Source organism: Onychomys torridus, chromosome 2, assembly GCF_903995425.1.
Source record: "Onychomys torridus chromosome 2, mOncTor1.1, whole genome shotgun sequence".
Lineage (NCBI taxonomy): Eukaryota > Metazoa > Chordata > Mammalia > Rodentia > Cricetidae > Onychomys > Onychomys torridus.
In genome coordinates this window covers 151453516-151476597 of record NC_050444.1, presented here as the reverse complement: position 1 = coordinate 151476597, position 23082 = coordinate 151453516, and the positions used below count along the sequence as shown (strand labels likewise).

The 23082-nt window shown below is 50.1% G+C and overlaps 1 protein-coding gene across 2 annotated transcripts in view; it reads right to left on the bottom strand.

Annotated features, from left to right (window-relative positions):
- Window positions 1-3745: 3745 nt before the first annotated feature.
- Ece1 (endothelin converting enzyme 1) overlaps window positions 3746-23082 on the bottom strand; it is a 101665-nt gene continuing 82328 nt past the window's right edge. For both annotated transcript variants that reach the window (XM_036178521.1, XM_036178520.1), the window contains exons 9-19: window positions 21606-21748; window positions 20604-20718; window positions 18100-18210; window positions 17300-17398; window positions 16636-16713; window positions 14468-14571; window positions 9634-9744; window positions 8936-9003; window positions 7375-7565; window positions 6380-6475; window positions 3746-6086 (exon numbers count right to left, since the gene is read on the bottom strand). In XM_036178521.1, the coding sequence (XP_036034414.1) occupies window positions 5910-6086; window positions 6380-6475; window positions 7375-7565; window positions 8936-9003; window positions 9634-9744; window positions 14468-14571; window positions 16636-16713; window positions 17300-17398; window positions 18100-18210; window positions 20604-20718; window positions 21606-21748 (1293 nt within the window). In that variant the 3' untranslated portion in view covers window positions 3746-5909. The remainder of the gene's footprint in view (window positions 6087-6379; window positions 6476-7374; window positions 7566-8935; window positions 9004-9633; window positions 9745-14467; window positions 14572-16635; window positions 16714-17299; window positions 17399-18099; window positions 18211-20603; window positions 20719-21605; window positions 21749-23082) is intronic.

The window sequence follows — 23082 nt, the reverse complement described above, 5'->3', positions numbered from 1 at the left end:
CTATGCTCCCTGACTGAGTGCCCTCTCCACGTCAACTCCAGTCTTCATACAGCTCCAGGAACAGCTGTGAAAAACCTTTCAAGGCTGGTCAGATGTGGTGGCACACACCTTTAGTCTCAGTGCCCAGGAGGCAGAGGCAGATGGATCTCTGAGGCTTGAGGCCAGCCTGGTCTATATACCTAGTTCCAGGCCATGAAATGGCTATATGAAATCCTGCCTGAAAACAAACCCCCTGAAGCCTGCTTACGATGCCTACGCCACCACATTTGGTCTTACTTTTGTTTGTTTTTAAGACTTTTAACTTGTGGGTATGTGTGAGTGCCTGTGTGTATCTGTACCACGTATACCTGCTCTCCCAGATACGGATTCACTGCTTGTTCAGATTCCACATCCTCCCTTACTTTGTACTGCTGCCTCAGACGTGACATATTTACCTCTACCTTAGGTCATCACATGACACGCTCACCTGGGAGGGTCAGAGGACACGTTTCACCATGAGGCCCTGGGTTCCACCCCCATAAATGAGGTGTGGTGGTGCACACCTGTCATCTCCACACTTAGGAGATAAAGAAGCACAAGGGTCAGAAGTTTAAGATAGGTCATCCTCAGCTACATAATAAGCTCACAGCCAGCCTAGGCTAACACGAAATTCTGTTCTTAATGATTTATTCATGTATTTTTATGTAATTTGCATGTATGCCTGCATGACCGAAGAGAGAATCACAGAGAAGAGAGGTTCAGATTACATGACAGATGGTTGTGAGCCACCATGTGGGTGCTGGGAATTGAACCCAGGTCCTCTGGAAGAGCAGCCAGTGCTCTTAACTGCTGAGCCATCTCTCCAGCCCCGAAATTCTGTCTTAATAATCAGTCTTGGGTACCCCTGTGCATTTCTTATCAACATCAATCAGCTTAACAAATTCTGTTTAAGATGACAATGTATCGGCCGGGCAGTGGTGGCACACACCTTTAATCCCAGCACTCTCGAGGCAGAGGCAGGTGGAAGTCTGAGTTTGAAGCCAGCCTGGGCTACAGAGTTCCAGGACAGTTGGGGCTCATAGAGAGACCCTATCTCAAAAAACAAAGGAAAAAAAAGATGACATGTTGCAGAATATTACTTTAATTATGTAAAGGTGTATTACACTTCTTTATGCTGCATTTGTTTAATGATGTAAAGATGTGTTGCTGTTTGACCTTGCCTGCCTAAGCACCTGATTGGCCTAATAAAAAGCTGAATGGCCAATAGCTAGGCAGTAGAGGGACAGGTGGCGCTGGCTGGCAGAGAGAATAGTAGGAGGGATCTAGGCTTGAGAAGAGAGAAGGAAGGAGAGAGGGAGACCCTGGGGCCAGCCTGGGAAGCAGTCTCCAACAGAGGAAGCAGGAAAGTCAGACATATAGAATGAAAGAAAGGGAAAAAGCCTGAGGCAAAATGGAGATGAAGAGAAACAGGTTAACTTAAGTTGTAAGAGCCAGCAAGAAATGAGCATACGCTAAGGCCAAGTATTCACAGTAAGTCTCCATGTCAGGGGCTGGGGAGATGGCTCAGTGGTTAAGCACTGGCTGCTCTTCCAGAGGAGCCCGGTTCAATTCCCAGCAACCACATGGCAGCTCAGAACCTTCTGGAACCCATGGTAAAACACCAATGCACATAAAAAAATAAAAATAAAAATAAAAATAAAACAAAAACAAAAACAAAAAAACCAACCAAACAAAAAAAAACCCTGTAATTAAAAAAAAAACGTTGCCATTTCATGATTTGGGAGTCGGTTGGTGGCCCAAGAGAAAGCCTGTTACAATGACAATTGTTTTTTTTTGTTTGTTTGTTTGTTTTGTTTTTTGAGACAGGGTTTCTCTGTGTAGCTTTGGAGCCTGTCCTGGATCTCACTTTGTAGACCAGGCTGGCCTCGAACTCACAAAGTTCCACCTGCCTCTGCCTCTGAGTCCTGGGATTAAAGGCATGCGCCACCACCATCCGGCTATGACAATGCATCTTAGTGGCTGTAATGCCCACCAGCCCCGAAGCTCTTACCCAGTACCACACCCATCCATATGCATGTTCTCTCACAGATAATTCGGTTGGGATTTGGGTTGTGAGTATGCTGGACTTGCAGATCAGCTTGAGGGGGCACTTGAGTCATTTATGGTCTGGACCTTTCTGTGCATGGCCAGGTATGCCTCTGTGCTTATTCTCCCCTCCAGGGACACAGTACAGTTCTTCCTGAAGTCATTTGTCCTTACACCCATTGCTGTACTGGAGCCTGTGAGCATCGACAGGCTTCTCCAATCCCTCTGTGCACAGCATACCCTGCTGGCTCTCTGGCTCACAGTTAATGACTTCAGATTACTGACATTTCCCAGTTATTCTGAGGACACACCTCCGTAGTCTCCACAGTCCTCAGCTGGAAGGGGAAGGCCCAAATAGGCAGGAAGCTCAAGTCCTAAGTCAGGGGGGCGTTGTTCATGGTGGCAGGGATGTGTTGTTTACAGAGAGGAAGGAAGGGAAGAGATGTGGGGACCCAGGGGCCATCTGTTCTCTTGGTTGTTGGGAAAGGGATCTGTTAAGAGTACTGATGTGCCGGGCGGTGGGGGCCCACGCCTTTAATCCCAGCACTTGGGAGGCAGAAGCAGGGGAATCTCTGTGAGTTTGAGACCAGCCTGGGCTACCGAGTGAGTTCCAGGACAGCCAAAGCTACAGAGAAACCCTGTCTCAAAAACCAACGAAAACACTGATAACTGCAGGCTGGGCCTGGGGGGGTGGGGGCAGTGGGAATCTGACAGACGTCATGTGTCCCCTTCTTGGGGAAGGGGTGGGCAGCAACCAGTACCACCTCTATCCTGTGTGTGATGCCATCAGGAGAGAGGCCCGGAGCATTCTTCCTGACACACAGCAGAGGAACCAACACTCTTAACACCTTGATCTTGGCCTTTGAGCCTCCAGAACCATGAGACAATGAAGTTCTGTCATGTTAGGCAGTGAGTTTGTGGAAAGAGAAGCCTGTGTGAACTAGGAGGTGAGGAGGGGCTTCCTGGAGGAGTCGCTATTGGTGAGGCCTTGAAGGCTGGGAGTTTATGAGGCAGAGAAGCTGAGGAAGAACATGGTAGACAGGGATGTATATAAAACTGCTGGCTAGGGGCTAGAGAGAGGGCTCAGCAGTCGGAGAGCACCGGCTGCTCTTCCAGAGTCCTGAGTTCAATTCCCTGAAACCACAGGGTGGCTCACAACCATCCGTAGTGAAATTTGGTGTTTTCTTCTGGCCGGCAGGCATAATTCAGGCAGAACAGTGTATACATAATAAATAAATAAAACTTAAACCAAAACATAAAATAAAACTGCTGGCTCTTTCTTGAACCTCTTTGAAAATACCTATGCTACCCAAATATCTGAGACTGCAAAGCCCTTTGCTCTAAGACAATAGAAACACAACTTTTACAGTGTATGTGCATGCATGTGTGTGTGTGTGTGTGTGTGTGTGTGTGTGCGCGTGCGTGTGCGTGCGTGTGTGTGTGTGTGTGTGTGTGTGTGTGTGTGTGTGTGTGTAGGGGGAGGGCACAATTCTCACCAGCAAGGGGTACTCACACGAGCCCCTCCTTGAAGGAGTGGCCAGGTAGGCACAGGAAGCAGTAACCTGGTATTCATCAGACTCTGAGATTTCTGCAAGGGTGGGCAGCTTTGTGCTGACCAGGGTCCCTCTCATGGTCCTACAGGACACACATCACCCAAGAAGAACGGACACTCAGACCCGTGGCGCTTGGTACAAGTACTTTATTTTAATTACAATAGTGCCACACCAAAACTACAGTAGCACGAAACATAATAATACAAAAAATAGGTTCCCCAGCTCCAGACCCCACGTCCTTGTCCCCGCAGGGAAGCGCCCAGGCTTGAGAGGAGGGGTCTTTCTGAGAGCAGTTGCCCTTCTCCTATCTCTGGAGGGGTGGGGATGGGTGGGGGCAGGTGGCTGCTTTTACATCCATCCATCCCTGCTCACCCTGAGCAATGACTGTATTGCTGAACCCCAGCTCAGTACCCTGCTTTTAGACACCGGTGTTGGAATCTTTCCAGGACTGCCTCTCCACAGGGAGGCAGGAGGACCATGGGAAGTGGGGGGGGGGGTGCAGAGGATGCCCAAGAATGTCCATGGCTATGTTGTAGCAGGGCATGGCTCCAACACCTTCCTGCTTCCTGTGTGACCTTTCCCGAAGAGCAAAGAAACTGTGAACGTGCTTACAGGGACCAGGAACTCCATCAGGGGCCAGCTTGCAGCTCCCTGCCCAAGTGCTAAGGCCAACCCTAAACTGGCAGGGCCAAGACTACATTTCTGTGCTTCTTGGCCAAGGAGGATTATGGTATGGGGAAGGCAGGGTTACTGTGCAATGTGGGGGTGTGGCCTGCCGGGTGGTGGCACTACTGGGCTCCCTGGTCACAGGTCACCGGGGCTTGCCTCCCTTCAGCAACCATGATCTAACAATAAGTGCCACCTAGTGGGAACCCACACATCTCCTATTGGGTGATGCTGCTGGGCAGATGACTTCCCTGTACCCCGATCGGGCTGGGAACCTTCCATTCTCGGCATCCTCTGGCTCACAGCCCCCCAACCCCCATGACAGGAGACCCTCCACCTCTAAGAACTGGTTTAATTCTACTGAGTGCCACACACAGGAAGTTGGAAGCCTGAGAGAGGTCAACAGCTCCCCACACTGGACATCTGTAGGCAGGCTGAGGCAGTAACCCTGGGGGTCCTGGGAGAGCGGCTGCGGTGTTGGCTTCTAGTCAGGACATTTGAGGACTTCATGGAGAAAACCAAGGGCTTCAGGCGGGGGCTGCCTCCTTGGAGGAGCTCAGGGGCCACAGCCTCGGTGAAGGCACTAGAGAAGAGGTCCTGGGAACCAGGCCAGGGCAACTCTGGCTACAGAGCTTGGAGAGAGAACTGGACTACTTTTCCTTTACCATGGTGCCAAGGGTCAGCGAGGCAGACCACCTCAGGATGTCGAAATTTGCTACAGAGAGGCAACAGGTCCCCAAGGCCAGAAGAGCAGGACCAAAAGAAAGACATCTTTGGAGAACAGTGTGCATCTTATGGGAGTGGGGCCTCAGCCCTGAGGGGCTCCTATGGTCTGGTTCAGACTGCTTGAGGCCCCCATGGGGACGGCCCTACTCTGGCCTTGTGCGGCCGCAGCTATCATTTGGATATCAGCCCATCCTTGCTGGGGTTCCCATGGTTGGATTTCAGAGACAGGGCAGGTGAGCTGAGGAGGGTCATGCCCAGAAGCTAGGCCCTTCGGCTGATCTCTACATCTCCTGACTGCAGAAACAATCACGCCAACGATGGGCTAACGTAGTACTCAGTGTGATGGCTTGCTCAGCAGCCTGGGGTCCCCTGGGGTAAATCAGTGGGGTTTCCTTTGTCCACAGGTTATTTAGAAAAAGAGAACATAATAAATATACTAATCTTTCCTTTAAAAAAAAAGTGTTTTAAATGCATTTTTTCCCTGAAGATTTCCAGTGTATTCCATAATGCTTAAAAATAGTCTCCCCAAAAATATATCTTTAAAGCATTTAACACAGTGGTATTGTGGTATAACTGGCATTAGATGTGGGCGAGGGGCTGTTTCCCATGGCCATTGTCAGTGTGAGGCCCACTAGCTTGACACACAAACGCCCTCTAGCATCACACATGGGTATCTGGGATGCCAGGGCTTCATAGGGGGTCAGATCTTGGGTTTGAGTGATGAACCTCCATCATAGGCTTCGACAGGATGGCTGTATACCCTCCAGGGTGGGGAAGGGGCCCTAGGCAGCTGAGGGGCTGGGCGGTGGCCTGGAGGCTGGAAGGAGGGTCACAGTGCAGCCCAGCCAAGGAGCTGGCAGCAGGCCCTGTCCCCTCTTCCACGTGTCTGTGCTGCAGCCCTTACCAGACTTCGCATTTGTGATGAGGGTTCATGGGGGAGCCAGGAGGGCAGCGAAAGTGTTCTGAGAACTCCTTGGAGTTAGAGACGGAGCCGATGACCCGGAAGCGGGAGGGGCTGTGCGGGTCGGTGATGAGGCCTTCGTGGGAGCTCTCAGGAGTGCGGACGGAGCACCAGACCTTGGAAGGGGGTAGTAAAGGGAATCTGGGGTCACCGTGGGGCCCTGAAGCAGTTAGACTGGTCCCACTATGACATCAACAGAATGATCCTGAGCTCCCAGCGTGCCAGGAGGACCTCCAGGTGGACCTCTCTCCTTCCTTGCACCTCGCCTCCAAATAAGGGAATGTCCTGAAGAGAGTCTGCTGATTTAGGAAGGCGCCGTTTGAGGGAAACCTGCCTCTGGCTCTTTGGCTCTGGAGCTCTTGCACATTCCCACGGGGACCACACCTGCCTTCCCTCCCAGCGAGCTTACCTGTGCAAATCCTAGGAAGAACAGCTGGTTGTTGGTGAGACCCAGGGTGGGCAGAGTCTGTTCAGCTCCGTTCTTCTTCACCCAGTTCTGGTAAGCCTGGGAGGAGAGAAAAGCAGAGTTGAGACAGGACACAGGTGAGGATGGGCCACTTGTTCAGGGGAAGCCCCACCTACTGGGGCAGAGGCCGTCGGCTTCCTTTTGTGTTCTCATTCAAAAGGGGATGGGTTCAACCCTAAGGCCTAAGTCACAGCTGGGAAGAACCCCTGAACTGCCAAGTCATCTGGCTGCACTTTCCTAACAGGCCCCCGTGCAGCTGGTGCAGGTGCTGGGAGTTCTCAGCCAAGCAACTCAATTAGGCTAGCCCTGGGACTTGAACCCAGAACCCTCTCAGTGTCCCCGTTGTGATCTGAATGGGAAATGTCCCCCATAGGCTCACGTGTTTGAACACCTGGCTACCAGATGGAGATGCTGTCTGGGACCGCTGCAGACTTTTAGGAGGTGGCATCTCACTGGAGGAAGTGGGTCACTAGGGGTTGGGCCTCCAGGCTTTAGAGCTCAGCCCACTTCCTGTTTACTTTCTAAATCCTGACTGCAGAGGCAATGTGGCTGGCCCCTACTCTCACCTTCCCACCAAGACAGACTGTCCCCCATGGCAAACCAGAACAAATCCTTTGTTCCTTAAGTTGTCAGGTGTTTTATTACAAGGAGAGACATAACCAATCCAGTCCCTCTCCCATGCAGGCCCCTCCAGTCTGATGTAGTAGTGGCTTCTGGAAAGAATGGCCAGGCTGTGCAGTGGGCCTGGCCTGTGTCTCAGGAGGGTAGGTTTCCAGCAGGAAGCCTTTGAAGGGCTCTGAAGCTCATGGCTTCCTTGGTCAGCACTCAGCCACTCACCCCATTTATCCACCCAGCAAACCAAGGCCCATGGAACCGCTGTAATGAGCCTCTGTGCATGAGACACTCAGACAGCGCCCAGGCGAACGGAGCAGACATACCCGGTAGGCTGCCTTAAGTCCTCCGTTGTCGGCGATGTTCTCCCCGAGGGTGTGCCGACCGTTCACGGGCTCCCCGTTCACGCTGTAGTTGCTGTATTGCTGAACCATGCACTCAGTCTGCTGCTTGAATGCCTCCACAGACGAGTTCTTCCACCAGGGCCGGAGGTTCCCATCCTTGTCATACTCCCGACCTGTGGAGGAGGAGAGTGGTCACACAGTGGGACCCACTGCCTCTCCTCGGCCACCCTCTAGGCCATGTGGATGGGAGTGATCAACCTGTGTGATGGAGGTTTGGCCAGTCATACCAGAGACTGAGCAGGAAAACAGTCCAGGTCACTGATGGTGGTAAGTTCAAGGACCCAGAGGATGCGGTTAGCTTTCAATACTGGCTAAGGGACCCTAACCCCAAGGAATAGATTCCTAGCCAGGGCTGGCAGTGCCAGGATCACAGGCAGGCCCGAGATTTTCCTTCTGGGCTATGGGCTCCCCAAGGCAGGAGGCAATAAGTGGTAGTTTGGCTGTTAGCTAATGACGAGGGCTCCACTGCCATTTCTCTGACTACGGTCAGACCAGAGAAGTTTCTAGAATGGTAGAGAACTGTACACTCCCCGCTAAATACTATTGCCAACCTCTAAATATGAGCACTCTCCATGAGCAGGGGCTTCACAGTAACCACAGACCTTCCTACCACTACATGGGACCTTCATGGGACCACAGTAGAGAGAAGAGAGGCGTGGACACGTGACAGGACTGTCTGAAGAAGCTCATACTGAAGGCAGCACAGCCAAGCTTTGAACACTGATCCTTCTGTACTAAGATCCTTAGAAGGGAAAGGACCAGGAAACAGACAGGGTGGGCAGGAAGCTGGCCAGTTCTGCCTGAATGGGAGCTGTGGTGATATTGTGTTCCCCAAAAATATTATGCATCCTAATAAACTTATCTGGGGTCAGAGAACAGAACAGCCACTAAGTATAGAAGCCAGAAAATGGTGGCACACACGCCTTTAATCCTATCACTTGGGAGGCAGAGATCCATCCAGATCTCTGTGAGTTTAAAGCCACACTGGAAACAGCCAGGCATGGTGACTCACACCTTTAATCCCGGGAAATGATGGCAGAAAGCAGAAAGGTATTTAAGGCGTGAGGACCAGGAACTAGCCCGGTTAAGCTTCAGGCTTTCGAGAAGCGGTTCAGCTGAGATCCATTTGGATGAGGACTCAGAAGCTTCCAATCTGAGGAAACAGGATCAGCTGAGGAATTGGTGAGGTGAGGTGGTTGTGGCTTGTTCTGCTTCTCTGATCTTCCAGCATTCACCCCAATACCCAGCTCCAGGTTTGTTTTATTTATTTAGGTTTTTTTCAAGACAGGGTTTCTTTGTGTAGCTTTGCATCTTTCCTGGATCTCGCTCTGTACACCAGGCTGGCCTCGAACTCAGAGATCCGCCTGCCTCTGCCTCCTGAGTGCTGGGATTACAGGCATGTGCCACCACCACCCGGCCAGATTTGTTTGGTTAATAAGACCCTTTAGGATCCATGCTACAGGGAGCCCCAAGCAACGTGTACCTTGATCATCGAAAGCATGAGTCAGCTCATGGCCCACTACGACACCAATGCCACCAAAGTTCAAGGCGCTGGAGGAGAAATGCACAGGTGAGAGAGTGAAGCCCGGCTACGTGACCCCAGATCTCAAGACATGGTAGAGACCCACAGGGCTTTCTGGGCATGTGGCCCCTGGAGAGAGCAGGAGGCTGGGCAGAGCTAGCCACAGTTGACTATGCCCTCTGGGAGCTGTGCTCTCGTAAATCACTTCAGTAGAGCTGGGTCTTAATACCTATGAATGAACCGAGGCCGGGGCCAGGTCAGCCTGTCTGCCTAATGTCACACAGTTAATATCCAGCCTGGGATTCAAATCCAGGACTGGGGCTTTCAAAGCCTGCCTGCATGAGACACAGGCACAATGTCTGACCTCCAGCTGTGTTTTAAGACGCTGCCCAGAGAGGTCCTGACTCTGTGCCATGCTCCTCCAAGCCCTACTATGCAGGGGCATCCAGAACCAGGGAGGGAAGGGGGGAAGGGCCTGGGCCACAGAAGCTGTTTTGTCCACTATCTCTATCTCCCTGTTCCAGGCACCTGGGCCCTCCGGGCACCAATGGCTCAAGGAGACTGGCTGGCTAAGTGGTCAGCTATGAGGGCTGGGCAAGACTGGGCTGGCGGTTGCTGAGGTTGGGGGATGGTTGGTAAGAGCACCGGACATGACCTACTTGGGCGAAGAGCGGGTATAGAATGGCGCCTGCAGGATTCCGGCGGGAAAGACAATCTCGTTCTTGGTGGGCGAGTAGTAAGCGTTCACCATGGGTGGGGTCATACTCCACCTGCAAGGCACAAGCACATGTGAGTTCTCTGGCAAAGATCCTGGAAGGGGAGGTGGGCACGGCTTAGAGACCATTGTCAAGGGTCTTAAAAATGTGGATTCTGGACGGGCGGTGGTGGCGAATGCCTGTAATCCCAGCACTCGGGAGGCAGAGGCAGGTGGATCTCTGTGAGTTTGAGGCCAGCCAGTCTACATAATGAGTTCCAGGACATCTGGAACTGTAGAATAGAGAGACTCTGTCTCTTTTTCTTTCTTTCTTTTTTTCTTTTTTTTTTTTTTTTTTTTTTTTTGGTTTTTCGAGACAGGGTTTCCTCTATGTAGCTTTGCGCCTTTCTTGGAACTCACTCTGTAGCTCAGGCTGGCCTCGAACTCCCAGAGATCCGCCTTCCTCTGCCTCCTGAATGCTGGGATTAAAGGCGTGCTCCACCACTGCCCAGCGGAAACTCTGTCTCAAACAAACAAACAAACAAACAAACAAACAAGCAAGCAAACAAACGTGGATTCTGGGGGCTAGAGATGTAGTTCAGAGTGGTGTTTGTCTAAGTTGTACAAAGCCATGGGTTCAATTCCCAACACTGCATAAACCGAGATGACAGTGTATGCCTGTAATCCCATCCTTCACTAGACTGACCAGAGTTCAAGGTCACCCTCTACCGATAGGTCACACCTTTGAATGGAAAGGTCACAATGCATCTATCAGCAGTTCCCAATGAACAGGTGCTCTACCAAAAACCAGATCAACATAGCTGTGGATGGTGGGACATGCCTGAAATCCCAGCACTTAAGATGTGGAGGCAGGAGGATGAAATTGGAATTCAAAGTCATCTTCAGGGGCATAGTGAGTTCAAGGCCAATTTGGGTGACATGTAATCCTGTTTCAAAAAATACCTAAAAAACCAGGGGGGTGGGGGGAGCAAGGGGAGACAGCTCACTGGTAACGTGCTGGTTACTCGTGAAAAGGTTGAAGATCAGGGCCCCAGCAGCCATGTAAATGCCAGGTGGCAGACACAGGGTGGCGGCCTGTAATTCCAGAACTTGGGAGGCAGAGACAGGAGAACCTTGGGACAAATGTGTTAGCTAGATTAGTGACTCTGGTTCAAGAAGGTGACCCTTCCTCAACACAGGAAGTGGACACTGACTGAGGAAGACACTCACATCTGCCCTGTATGAGCTCAGAGGTGCACGCGCACCCACATACCTGCCTCACATTTATGCACATAAACAAAAAAACAAACCAGAAAAATCCACAATCAAAAACAACTCCACCAAGGCCAAACCAACAAGCCACCCTCACTCTCTGAATGTCCTTGAGAGGCAGTATAGCTGTTGAGCCCATTAAACCCAGAGCCCCCAGCCCCAGCCTCTTAATTTTTGGTGTGACCCATGGGAACGCTCACAAAGCACTCTAGCCTTCTTTCTGCTGTGTCCATTTTCAGAGTGGCTGGCAAAGCACAGGCTTCTGGACTGGGATACTGAATGTTTTCTATGACTTCTGGGAAAACAACTGATGTCACCTGTTACCCATGACAAAAATATGAGGCTTCAAAGTAAGTATTGGGTGGGCTGGAGATCCCAGCTGCCATAGGTCAGCTCACAAGTGCCTGTAAATACAGTTCCAGGGGATCTGATGCCCTCTTCTGGCCACCACATATACATGCAGGCAAAACACATATACCAAATATGAAAAATCTTGAAAGGGAAGAGGGAAATTATGTAGTTATCATCTCAAAAATTAAAGTAAGTAATAAAAAATATAATCTTGGGCAGGGTGTGGTGGTACATACCTTTATTTTTTTATTTTTTTGGTTTTTCGAGACAGGGTTTCTCTGTGTAGCTCTGGGCCTTTCCTAGAACTCACTTGGTAGACCAGACTGGCCTTGAACTCACAGAGATCCGCCTGGCTCTGCCTCCTGAGTGCTGGGATTAAAGGCATGTGCCACTACTGCTCAGCTAGCACATACCTTTAATCCTAACACTCAGGAGGCAGAAACAGGTAGATCTCTGTGAGTTCGAGGCCAGCCGGGTCTACAAAGCGAGTTCCAGGACAGCCAGAGCTGTTAACACTGAGAAACGCTGTCTCAAAAAAACAAAAAACAAAAATAAAATAAAATAAAATCTTTTGCTTTAATTTTTTATTATTATTATTTTTCCAAAAGAGGGTTTCTCTGTGTAGCTTTTGAGGTCCTGGAACTCACTCTATAGACCAGGCTGGCCTTGAACTCACAGAGTTCCACCTGCCTCTGCCTCCCAAGTGCTGGGAATAAAGTTGTATGATACTACTGTCTGGCTAATTTTTTTATTATTATAAAAGGAATAGGAATATGTATGTGCAAGTTTTAGAAAAGACTTTTTAAAAAAAAAAAAAAAAAAGATTTATTTATTTATTATGTATACAGTGTTCTGCCTGCATGCCAGAAGAGGGCACCAGATCTCATTACAGATGGCTGTGAGCCACCATGTGGTTGCTGGGAATTGAACTCAGGACCTCTGGAAGAGCAGCTAGTGCTCTTAACTGCTGGGCCATCTCTCCAGTTCCCTAGAAAAGACTATTAAAATCTTACCCCTTCCTGCTGGGCATGGCAATGCATGCTTTTCATACCAGCACTTGCGAGGTAGAGGCAGGTGATCTCTGAGTGTGAAGCCAGCCTGATTTATCTAGTGAGTTCCAGGACGGCTATGCAGAGAGACCCTGTCTCAAAAATCCAAAAACAAAACAAAACTAATGATAAAAGGAAATCTTCCTCTTTTCCTAACCATATGTCTGTAAATCTCTACTTCAAAACAACATGTGATCACAGTTGAATGTAGAGGCAGACATGAGACTCCAGCTGCCTTCTGTTAAACCAGAATGAAAGAAGTCTGGAGAGCCTGGGGTACAGCTCAGTGGTAGGAGAAAGCCCTGCTTCTACCCTAGAATGTGTCTGAAAAGAAAACTCCAACACTTCTCTCTCTCTCTCTCTCTCTCTCTCTCTCTCTCTCTCTCTCTCTCTCACACACACACACACACACACACACACACACACACACACACACACACACCCTATGAAACATTTGTACTTTAGGGCTGAAGAGATGACTCATCAGTTAAGAGCACTTGTTATCACAGAGGACCAGGCTGGCCTCTGCCTCCTAAGTGCTTGGACTAAAGGCATATGCCACCACATCTGGCTACAGGATGTGTTCTTAATTGCTGAGCTATCTAAATCTCTCCTATTCTCATTAGAGAGAGACAGGGTCTCACTATGTAGCCCTAGCTGGCCTGAAACTCTACCAGGCTAGTTTCAAACTCATAGAGATTTGCCTGACTCTGTTTCCTGAGTATTTGGATTAAAGGCATATGCTTACCATGCCCTGCACATAAAATATTTGAGAAAATGGTCATTTTACAAACTTTTCATAAAACCAAAAGAACGCTTGTTTTAAGAGCTTTTTGGGCCAGAGGTGGTGGTAGCAGCGGTAGCAGCAGCACACGCCATTAATCCCAGCACTTGGGAGGCAGAGGCAGGTGGATCTCTGTGAGTTCGATGTCAGCCTGCTCTATGGAGCGAGATTCAGGAAAGATGCAAAGCTAGAAACTATGTCTCAAAAAAACAAACAAAAAACAAAAACAAAAAAAACAAAAAATCCAAAAAACCACCTTTTTGGGTACTTGGTTTTTTTTTAAAAAAAAAAACTATGTTTCATGTTTGTTATGTAGCAGGGGTTGGCCTTAAGCTCCTGTTCCTCCTGCCTCCAGCACCTCCATTCTGAAACTGCAGGTGTACACATCACCCCTGTTTTTTATGAGGTGCTAAGGGTCAAGAATGCTAGGCAAGCACTCCATCACCTGAGCTACACCTGCCGATCTGAGATTGGAGCAGTAATTTTTTAAGCATATGGAAGGGTCCTAAGACCAAAAACTCTATATAGCTAACCTTAGAAAGTGAACTAAACAGCTGGCGGGGAGAGCCAGTGAGGAATGGAAAAAGAGGAAGGACATCTGTCACATGAGCCCAGTCACTGTTTTCCCAGTGCGCACCACAGAGGTATTTCCCTGGGTGTCATTAAACCATGCAAAGATATCAAGAAATTTACACATCACATCTATAGCCAAATAACCACCGATATGCCCATGGGCGCATAACACAATTTATGTGAGAGATCAAGTTAAATTTAAGATCAGATGAATTGGCGGCCATGCCTGTGCTGTACTTTGAAGCTTAAAAGCCCAGCTCTTGCTTTTACCATTGAAGACTTAGAGGAAACAGGTTTCTGAACCTCTTGTCCACAAGAGGGCGCCAGAGGCAAAGGGAAGTACAGTTCAACAGCGACACTGTTGGGGCCCATCCAGAACCTTCTTCACGCCCCTATGGAGAAGCCACCACTTTTGTTCATGAGGACCTGAGGACCACCTGTGGGGCCTGCCCCTCCCCGGGAGTTCTAACATTTCATTGTCACCAGGACATCACCAAGAGTGATGATCTTTTTCCTTCCCACAGCCAAGAATGAGAAGCAAGCTCTAAAACCCGCTGAGTCAGCAGAGCTGGGACAGGAAGCCAGCTCTCCTCAGCTACTCGCCAGCCCCCAGCCAGGACCCATTTTGGCCTTCTGTCTTCATCCCTCAGCCGGTGCTCACAATGGCTGTGTCTGGCTTTTGGCAAGCAAGTGAGGAAGCCATGCTTCACCCACCCCAGGTCACTCTGGGTCTCCCCGTGTGCAAGGAGCCCACACCTTGAGGAACTCACTGATCTCTGTTGGGGGCTTTCCTGAGCTGATCAGCTGTGACCCTCCATGAGAAGTTGAAAAAGCGCATGGCGTTCTCAAAGTAGAGATCAGGAACTGCTGTGTACTGGGGAAGCAAAGCAGAATCAATGATCAGAGCATGCTCAGGCTGGGAACCAAGGGAACAGATGTCCCACAAGGCCAAGCAATTAGTCTACAGGCCAGAGAATGGAATGGAAGGCTCAAGGCTACATGCTCTGAGTCTCTCTTGGCCTTGACCTTCCTCTTCAAAGACACTAAAAGCATCACCCAGAGGTGTCCAAGAGCATCACGGTGCTGTGAGATGTCCTGTTGCAGCACTTGGGACTTCAGCAAGGATATGCCCGGCACTGACAGACATATCATATCCTGTGCCTGCCGTAGCTAATATGGCAAATGCTAGCTATGAAGCTCGTTAAATGTGCTCGTGTGGCATTTATATTTTACTTTAACTGGGGTGTAGCTCCGACGGCAGAGTGCTTGTCTAGCACAAATGAGACCCTGAGGGGGGGTCCAATCCCCAGCACTCATAAGCTGGACATGGTGGTGAATGCTTGTGATCCCAGCACTTGGGAGAGGAGGTGGAGGTAGGAGGATCAGAAGTTCAAGGTCAACCTTGGCCACACAGAGTTCAAGGCTAGTCTGGACTACATAAAACCCTGTCTCTGTGTCAGCAAATAAAATAAAAATTAACTTTTTATTAATACAGACCTGATGCCTCACACCCTCATATACCCCTCAACATGCAGCCTGGGTTATCTGTCCCAGACGAATGCAGAGTTCTTGCTTAGATACATTCTAGATCTTTCTAGCTATTGGAAACAGCTGAGGAGTCCCGGGGCAGTACCTGGTGGCCTCCAGGAGTCCTTGGCTCTGACATCCTGATACCCAGGAGCACTTTAAATGGTTCTCAAGGAATCAGGCTGCAGACAGTCTCACGGCCTCAGAGATAACTTTAATAGATTTAGGTTTTAAATAGAACCACGAGGCGAGAGATAACTTTAATAGATTTAGGTTTTAAATAGAACCACGAGGCGGGGCTACTGTCATTTCAAAAGTGCCCCAAACGACAACTCTCAATCATGAGAACACGAAAGACCTAATCACATGGGTCAGAACCACACTCTGCTTAAGGCAGTTGATTGGCTGAAAGCTCCCAACAGCAGGGATGGCAATTACCCCTTGCTGCCTAAACTGAGTTTTGAACCACCTTTGGGGTGTATGCTTCCTCTTTCTGTTAGCGTTTCAAGGTCAAAGCCAAAAGTCTAATCAAGGTCGGAGGGAGGAAGAGAGGACCCAGGGGCAGGAGGATGTCTGGGAGCAGCAGCAGGAGGTGAGGGCTCACTTTGCTCACTGATTTTCATTGTGCCTTTGAAGATCTGCTTTCTTCCTTATTTCTTCAAAGTGATAATTTTAAAATTTGTATACACTTATGTGTGTATGGGTGACCATGGAGGCGAGAAGGAGTCAGATCCCCTGGAGCTGGAGTGCAGGAAGTTATAAGCTGCCCAACATGGATGCTGAGAAGCCAACCCAGGTCCTCTGTAAGAGCAGCGTGTGCTCTTAACCACTGAGCCATCTCTCCAGCACCTCCCTTACTCTGTTGATTTCTTTGAATTAGAGTCTACACTATAGTCTAGGTTGGCCTTGAACTTGCCAGGTAGCCAAAGATGGCCTTGAACCCCTGCTCGTCCTGCCACAGCTTTTGGAGAGCTAGGATTAGAGACATGTCTTGCCATGTCTGTAATTCCCCCATTCTTTTTTTCTGTTTTGTGGTGATGAGGATGGAACCCATGGTCTCACACACTCTAAGCACATGCTCTACCACTGAGCAACCCTGCCCTAGCCATTCTCCTATGATTTCCCACTCACTCTCTGGAGCTGGCCATTTCTAGTGGGGCACACAGCTTGTGTTCTGGTAATAACCACTGAGCAATGGCTGATGGTGTCTCCAGGGACACAGGAACTCCCACTGGCCCAGGACACAAAGGAACAGGAAAAAACGTCCTCATGCCCATATCCCCGAACCCCACCCCAGGTCACTTTGATACAGGCTGATAAACATGTTATCTCTACCACCTAAATCAGACCAACTCTGCCCTTTTCTCACATGGGCATCAGGGAGTCTGAAGGACAGGTGTAAGCCACTTACATCACTGAACACTTTGTCCAGCTCCTTGGGGTCCATGATGAAGTTGGGGTAGCCTATCATGTTGTAGATGGCATCCGCCTGGATAAAAGGGACAGAGTAAAACAGTACCAAGTGACGCTGGCCAAGCCTGCTCCAGCTCTGTGGGGTCTAGGGTCAGGGTTTGTGCCAAGGAGAGCCAGAGGTAGCCTCCCGCCTCCTTAGGGCTTCTACATCTTTTCCTGGAAATAGTCTGATCAATTCTTATGACATGTCACTTTCCCCAAGAGAGCCATTATGGTTTGGATGTGTGCCTCCAGAGTCTACGCACTGTAACTGAATCCTATTTGGAACAGTGCCGGGAAGGAGGTGATTAGGTCACAAAGCCTTCCTTGGCCCTCGTGAATGAGGGTTCAATCATCAAAGGAGCTGGCTCTTATGAAAGGGTTGGTCTAGCCCCTCTATGGCGCGCATGCTCCTTGCCCTTCCCCCTTCGGCTAGGGGATGTCTCCTGAAAGCACGCCATTGTGGGCTTCAGGATGTCAGAGTCGCAGAAGATTCACAGGGCACAATGGCACCCATGTACATCTTCACTGGAGAGACCCCGTCCCACCCACTCCCTCCTCCATCAAAGGCTCTGCTTCTGTACTGGCAGCCTAGTACCCTCTGAACTCCCAGGCAGCCTCACCTTTTCCTTGGCCGATCTCTGGGTGTCTTCATCCATCCACTTCAGGGTACTAAGGCTCTCCTCAAATGCCTTCTTGATCTCCAAGATTATCTCGCTGGCCTGAGGGGACAGAGGCCACACCAGTAAGGGCTGGGCTATGACATCACCTAAACACATCAGGAGCCCTGTGCAGAAGGATGCTGCCAGCCAAAGGCTAACCTCCGGTGCTGGGTCAGAGAGGAGCCAAGTTTCCCACACATCCTCCCCTGACAGTATCCAGCAAGACAAGACTGCCTCCCACTGTCAGGGCTCAGGTCGCCTAAGATGAGGCAGGCTCTGGGGAAAATCTTCTGTTGCAGGACTTTTCACCAGTGCACTGGGATTCCTTCAGAGAAGACTAGAATACACAGCCTCTCCCACACTGACCGGAGCAAAATACATTTCAACTGAATGAGCTTTGAAATCTAGAGAATTTGCTTCTGAGGGACAGTTTCAAAAAGGTTGCAATCACTCTGGAGATGAAGTAGGAAGCTTGGGAAGGTAACTATGTCATGGCCAGACCTGGAGGCCAAAGACAGGTGGAAGATTCTAGAGGATGGTGGCAGTGTCCCGCAGCAGGAGTGGCGGGATTGAAGGCGGAGGGCCCTTGACTCCGACTGGAGTCTATCTGTTAACGGCCGACTGACACAACTTCTGTGCACTCGGCACAATCAGCAACAAAGCCTGCAGCCGAGGCCGGGCATGTGGCTCTGTCGGTAGAGTGCCTGTCTAGCATGCACTGGGTTCAAACCCCAGCACCCCTAACCACAGGAGGCACTTACTATGTTCTTGCTGTCTTCAGCAAAGGTTGCTTTCACAAACATGGGGCCCAGGGCAAAACCCAGGTTGTTTTCTGTGTCACTCACACAAAACTTCCAGCGGGGGAGGCAGGTCTGGAAAACACACATGTGGGTGTCAGTGGGCTCAGCCCCCTTCCTCCCGGCCCCTCTCATCTGGCCATCCAGAGTTGCAGAGTGAGACCCTGTCTCAGACACACACACACACACACACACACACACACACACACACACACACACACACACACGTACACACAGAGTTGGGCATAGTGGCGCATACCTGTAATCCTAGGACTAGAGAAGTAGAGGCAGAAGGACCGGGGTTCAAGGTCACCATTTTGGGGTACACTGTGAGTTCAAGGCTAGCCTGGGCTACATGAGACCCTGTCTCAAAACAGAAAAAATAGAAAAAGGAAACCAAGATGAATTCTCCTCCAGGGTCTTGGAGCAGGTGAGGGGTGTGGTTGGTGTACGGAGTCAGTCTCTCTCTAGCCTCCACCTTGGCCTCCTCTTGCCTCCCAGGGTATACAGGGAACTTCTCAGGGGGCCAGGATCCCACCCACTCCAGCCTCCTAGAAAGTGCACAGCTCCAGCCACAGCAGAAGGCTCTCTTCTCACAAGGCCTCAAGTTCACAGGATGCCTGACCAGTTAAAACCAGTTTAAAAGGTGGCAGGCTGCAGCCAGAGTCTCCCTGAAGCCCTGGGAAGGCTCAGTCCCACTCGTCCCTGTTGGCAGTCCTGTGGCTGGTGCGACCACACACAAGGAGCCCTGCTCACACAGACAGCTGCTGCTGCAGGGTCCTCTTCACCCCGGAGAGTGGGCCGTAACTACCCTTCACACTCCACAAAGCCGGATTCCTGTCAGCCCCAGGCTGCTCACAATGCAACGCCCGTCACAGACAGGTGGACAGTCAAAGTGTGGGGGTTCATACAGCAATGTGTGGATAATCAAAGTACAGAGGATTTGTTTGTTTGTTTGTTTTTTGTTTTTTCCAGACAGGGTTTCTCTTTGTAGGGCTGGCTGTCCTGGAACTCACTCTGTAGATCAGGCTCTCCTGGAACTCACAGAGATCCGTCTGCCTCTGCCTCATAAGTGTAAGGATTAAAGGTGTGCACCACCACCACGTGTCCAAAATATAGGGTTTTCATACTCAATATGCCAGTTGGCCCAGCAAGGAACAGACTGTCAGGGATCCAGATGCATGGATGAAACCTCCATGTTTACTGATAACAAGAAGTTGGCACAATGTACATGGGAGTGCCCCACCAGGCACTGCCTGCTCAGGCTGTTAGGTCAAAAGTCCTGGGAATATTTCCTATCTGGACTGGGGTGGTGAGTACCTCAGGGATCTCATTTGTCAAAAGTCATACTATGTCATTTTAAGTTTTTAAAAGAAAATTTTGTGTGTGTATTCGCATGTAAGTATGGTATGGGCATGCTAATGTCACAGTGGGGGTGTGGAGGTCAGGGGTCGAGCATTGGTCTTCTTCCATTTTAAGGCCTTGAAGGCAGGATCTCTGTTATTCCACCAGCTCAGTGGGCCCACGAATGTCCTCGGATTCGTCTGTCTCTGGCTACTATCTATCTCTCCGTAGGAGTGCTAGGGTTACAAACTCATACAACTGCATTTGGCTTTTACGTAGGTTTGGGGATTTGCACTCAGGTCCTCCTGCTTGTATTGCCAATGTTTTACCCACTGAGACATCTCTCCAGCCCTATATATCTCACTGTATGTAGATTTTCCCTTACACGTTTTTTAGAGCAAGAAAGAAGGAAAGTGGGTACACTCTGGTGCATGTAACCCCAGCACATGGGAGAGGAGAGGTTCAAGGTTATCCTCAGCTATGTAGTGAGTTTGAGGCCAGCCTGGGCTACACAAGACTGCCTCAAGAAAAGACAGGGCAGGTGAGATGGCCCAGTGGGCAAAAGGGTTTGCTGCAAGTCTGAGGACCTGAGGGTTCAACTCTCGGAACCCCTGATAGACAGAGAACTGACTCCTGCAAACTGTCCTCTGACCTCCACACACATATCATTGTGTGAACGTGTGGGTACACACACACACACATATCACACACACACACACATCACACACTAGTAATTAAATACAAGAAAACTTAGAAAAGACAATAGTGGCCTCCACTCCCAGGCTTGTGAGGATCACATACCACACAAGGGAAGCAGCCATCCATCACTAGAGTGAAGGAGCTGAATGAAGGGTCTAGAAAGAGTCTACCTCCGCTGTCAATCAGTTTAGTTGCTACGATACCTCTTTGCTCTTTGTCTCAGCATCCTTACCTCCTTCCAGATGCTCCTGCCCACTTCCTGCTGGCTCAGGTCCCTTCCTGTGCTCCCATGGACAGCGGCTGCCCCCCCTTGGGTGGCTCTCTTCATTCCCTTCCCTTAGGAGACCCACAGGCACAGTTGCAGCAGAACCATGGTCTCCCTGGGACTCTGCCCCACACGTGGGTGCGCACAGTAGCGTGCTCACCTTCTTGGTCCCGTACATGACCTCCATGAACTTCTCATCGGCGTCCTGAAAGCGCTGATCTAGGAAGGAGCTTGTTTTCCGAACCAGGTTCCACATCATGTAGTTGTTGAGCAGGCTGCGGTGACAGGACCAGAGAGAGCTCAGAGAACCCTGGGCAGCGTTCAAACTCTGACCTGGGCTCTTCTTCAGCCTGTCCGCATGGCTGCTTATCACCCTCTAAGCACAGGGAACATAATCTCTTCAAGGTAAAGCCTAGCTCTTCCAACCATGGAAAACCCCTGTATACTGTTGGTACTCAATAAACGCCATTGCTTGATTACTTCATCCTAGTTAGAAGGTGGGGCCCATGGCCAGCTAGGTTCCACGATTGGCAGCTCCTTCTGACCCATCTCCAGGGTATAGGAAACTTGCCATGCTCGTAAAGAAGTCACTTTAGCACCAAGATGTCTGTTTAACTTAAACACCTGAGGAACATTTGCTTATGATGGAATACTGCGTAGCCAGGAAAACATTTGCAGAGTCGGGATGTTGTGAGGGAGGATGACAAAGGCCATGGGGAAAGCATCTGGTCCTGATGACGGAGGAATACCTTCTATCAGGAAACCTCTCTTTCTCCATGTGCCCACACAAACACACGGACACACATCCTGGGAGCTCCTCTTTTCCTGCTATCCTCCAACATTTCTGTCGTTAAAATCTAAAAAGCGTCACTGAGTATTAACTGAAGCTAGTACCTAGCACTTTCTGGTTGAAGTACTTGTCAGCACGACCTTCTCTTGGTTCTCCTACCTCCCCACAGCCCGACTATGTAGGTGGGAGAGGGATGGGGGGGGGAGGGAGATGAAACTTGCCCAGAAGCTACAAAGCTATGAGAGGGGATCAGGATTCGAACCTGAAGTCATAACCAGGAGCCTCCCACAGAAGTCCCCATCACACCTGAGGGCAGGGCGGCCAGCTGTCCCCGGCCATCTTGTCCCCTTAGTCCCTGTGCAGCACCCTTACCACTTATCGGTGTTGTTGATGAGGGTGGAGACTTGTCCCAGGTACTCCTTGTCATAGACCACGATGGGCTCAGACTCGTTGATCTCCACCGGGTAAAAAATGGTGTTGAGAAAGGGTAACCAGTTGATGGCAGGTGCCAAGGTCTGCAAGGGAAGAGCGCAGTGTGAGTGTGGCCGGGCCATGTCCCCCTCAGCCCAGGTCTCCAGGCCATTCCTCAGAAGAAGGCATCGTCGTGTTCCGATTAAGGGCAGAGTAGGATGCTGTGTGCCAGGGCGGAGCCAGGGCTGGCTGGCCAGTTTCTGTCAGAAACAGTCTAAGGAGCCAGGTGTCAAGACCTCATCTGAGGGGCTTGCAAAGCGACCTGGTGCTTAAGAGTGCTTATTGGGGGGCTGGAGAGATGGCTCAGAGGTTAAGAGCACTGGCTGCTCTTCCAGAGGTCCTGAGTTCAATTCCCAGCAACCACATGGTGGCTCACAACCATGGGTAATGAGATCTGGTGCCCTCTCCTGGCCTGCAGGCATATGTGCAGTCAGAACACTGCATACATATTAAATAAATAAATAATCTTAAAAAAAAAAAAAAGGGAGTGCTTTCTGATCTTGTCTGCCAGAACCAAGGTTCCTAGCACCCATGTTAGGAGGCTCACAACCACCTGTAACTCCAGTCCAAGGAGATCCAACACCTTCCTCTGGCATCTGCAGGTACCTAACAAAACACACATGCATATAAATAAAAATAAAATAAAAATGAAAAAAAAAGAGAGAGACCTCACTTGAAATCTGGTGCAGCTGAAGCCAGCACAGAGGAGGCAGATGCAGAGAGATCTCTGTGAGTTTGAGGCCAGCCTGGTCTACATAGCAAGTTCCAGGCCAATCAGGGCTACATGGTGAGACTCTGTCTCAAAATAATTAATTTTTAAAAATGAAGATAGCTGGGCAGTGGTGGTACATGTCTTTAATCCAAGCACTAGGGAGGCAGAGGCAGGCAGATCTCTGTGAGTCTGAGGCCAGCTTGGTCTACAGAATGAGTTCCAGGACAGCCAGGGCTACACAGAGAAACCCTGTCTCAACCCCCCCCCCCCCACACACACAAAGGGGGCAAAAATTTTAAAAAAGACCAGCCAGGGCCATCTGGAGTAATATGTATGAATCTTCTCCAATACATGTATGTGTACGTGGGGCTTGGTGGATGATGGCAGCTACCTCTCTGACTTCCCCAATTTTGCTGTAGTTCCACCTAAAAAAGGAACAAGAACCTCACATGGCTTGCTGGGGTTAAAGGCATGCATCACCATGTCTGGCTATCCCATTTTCAAACTCATTTATGGATTTGTGCATGTGTGTCTACCACATGTGGAGCTGAGAGGACCACTTGAGAGAGTCAGTTCCCTCCTTCCACTACGTGGCACCCATGGATCCAGCTCAGGTTGTCAGCTTGACGCATGTGCCCTTCACCTGCTGAGCCATCTCACCTGCCC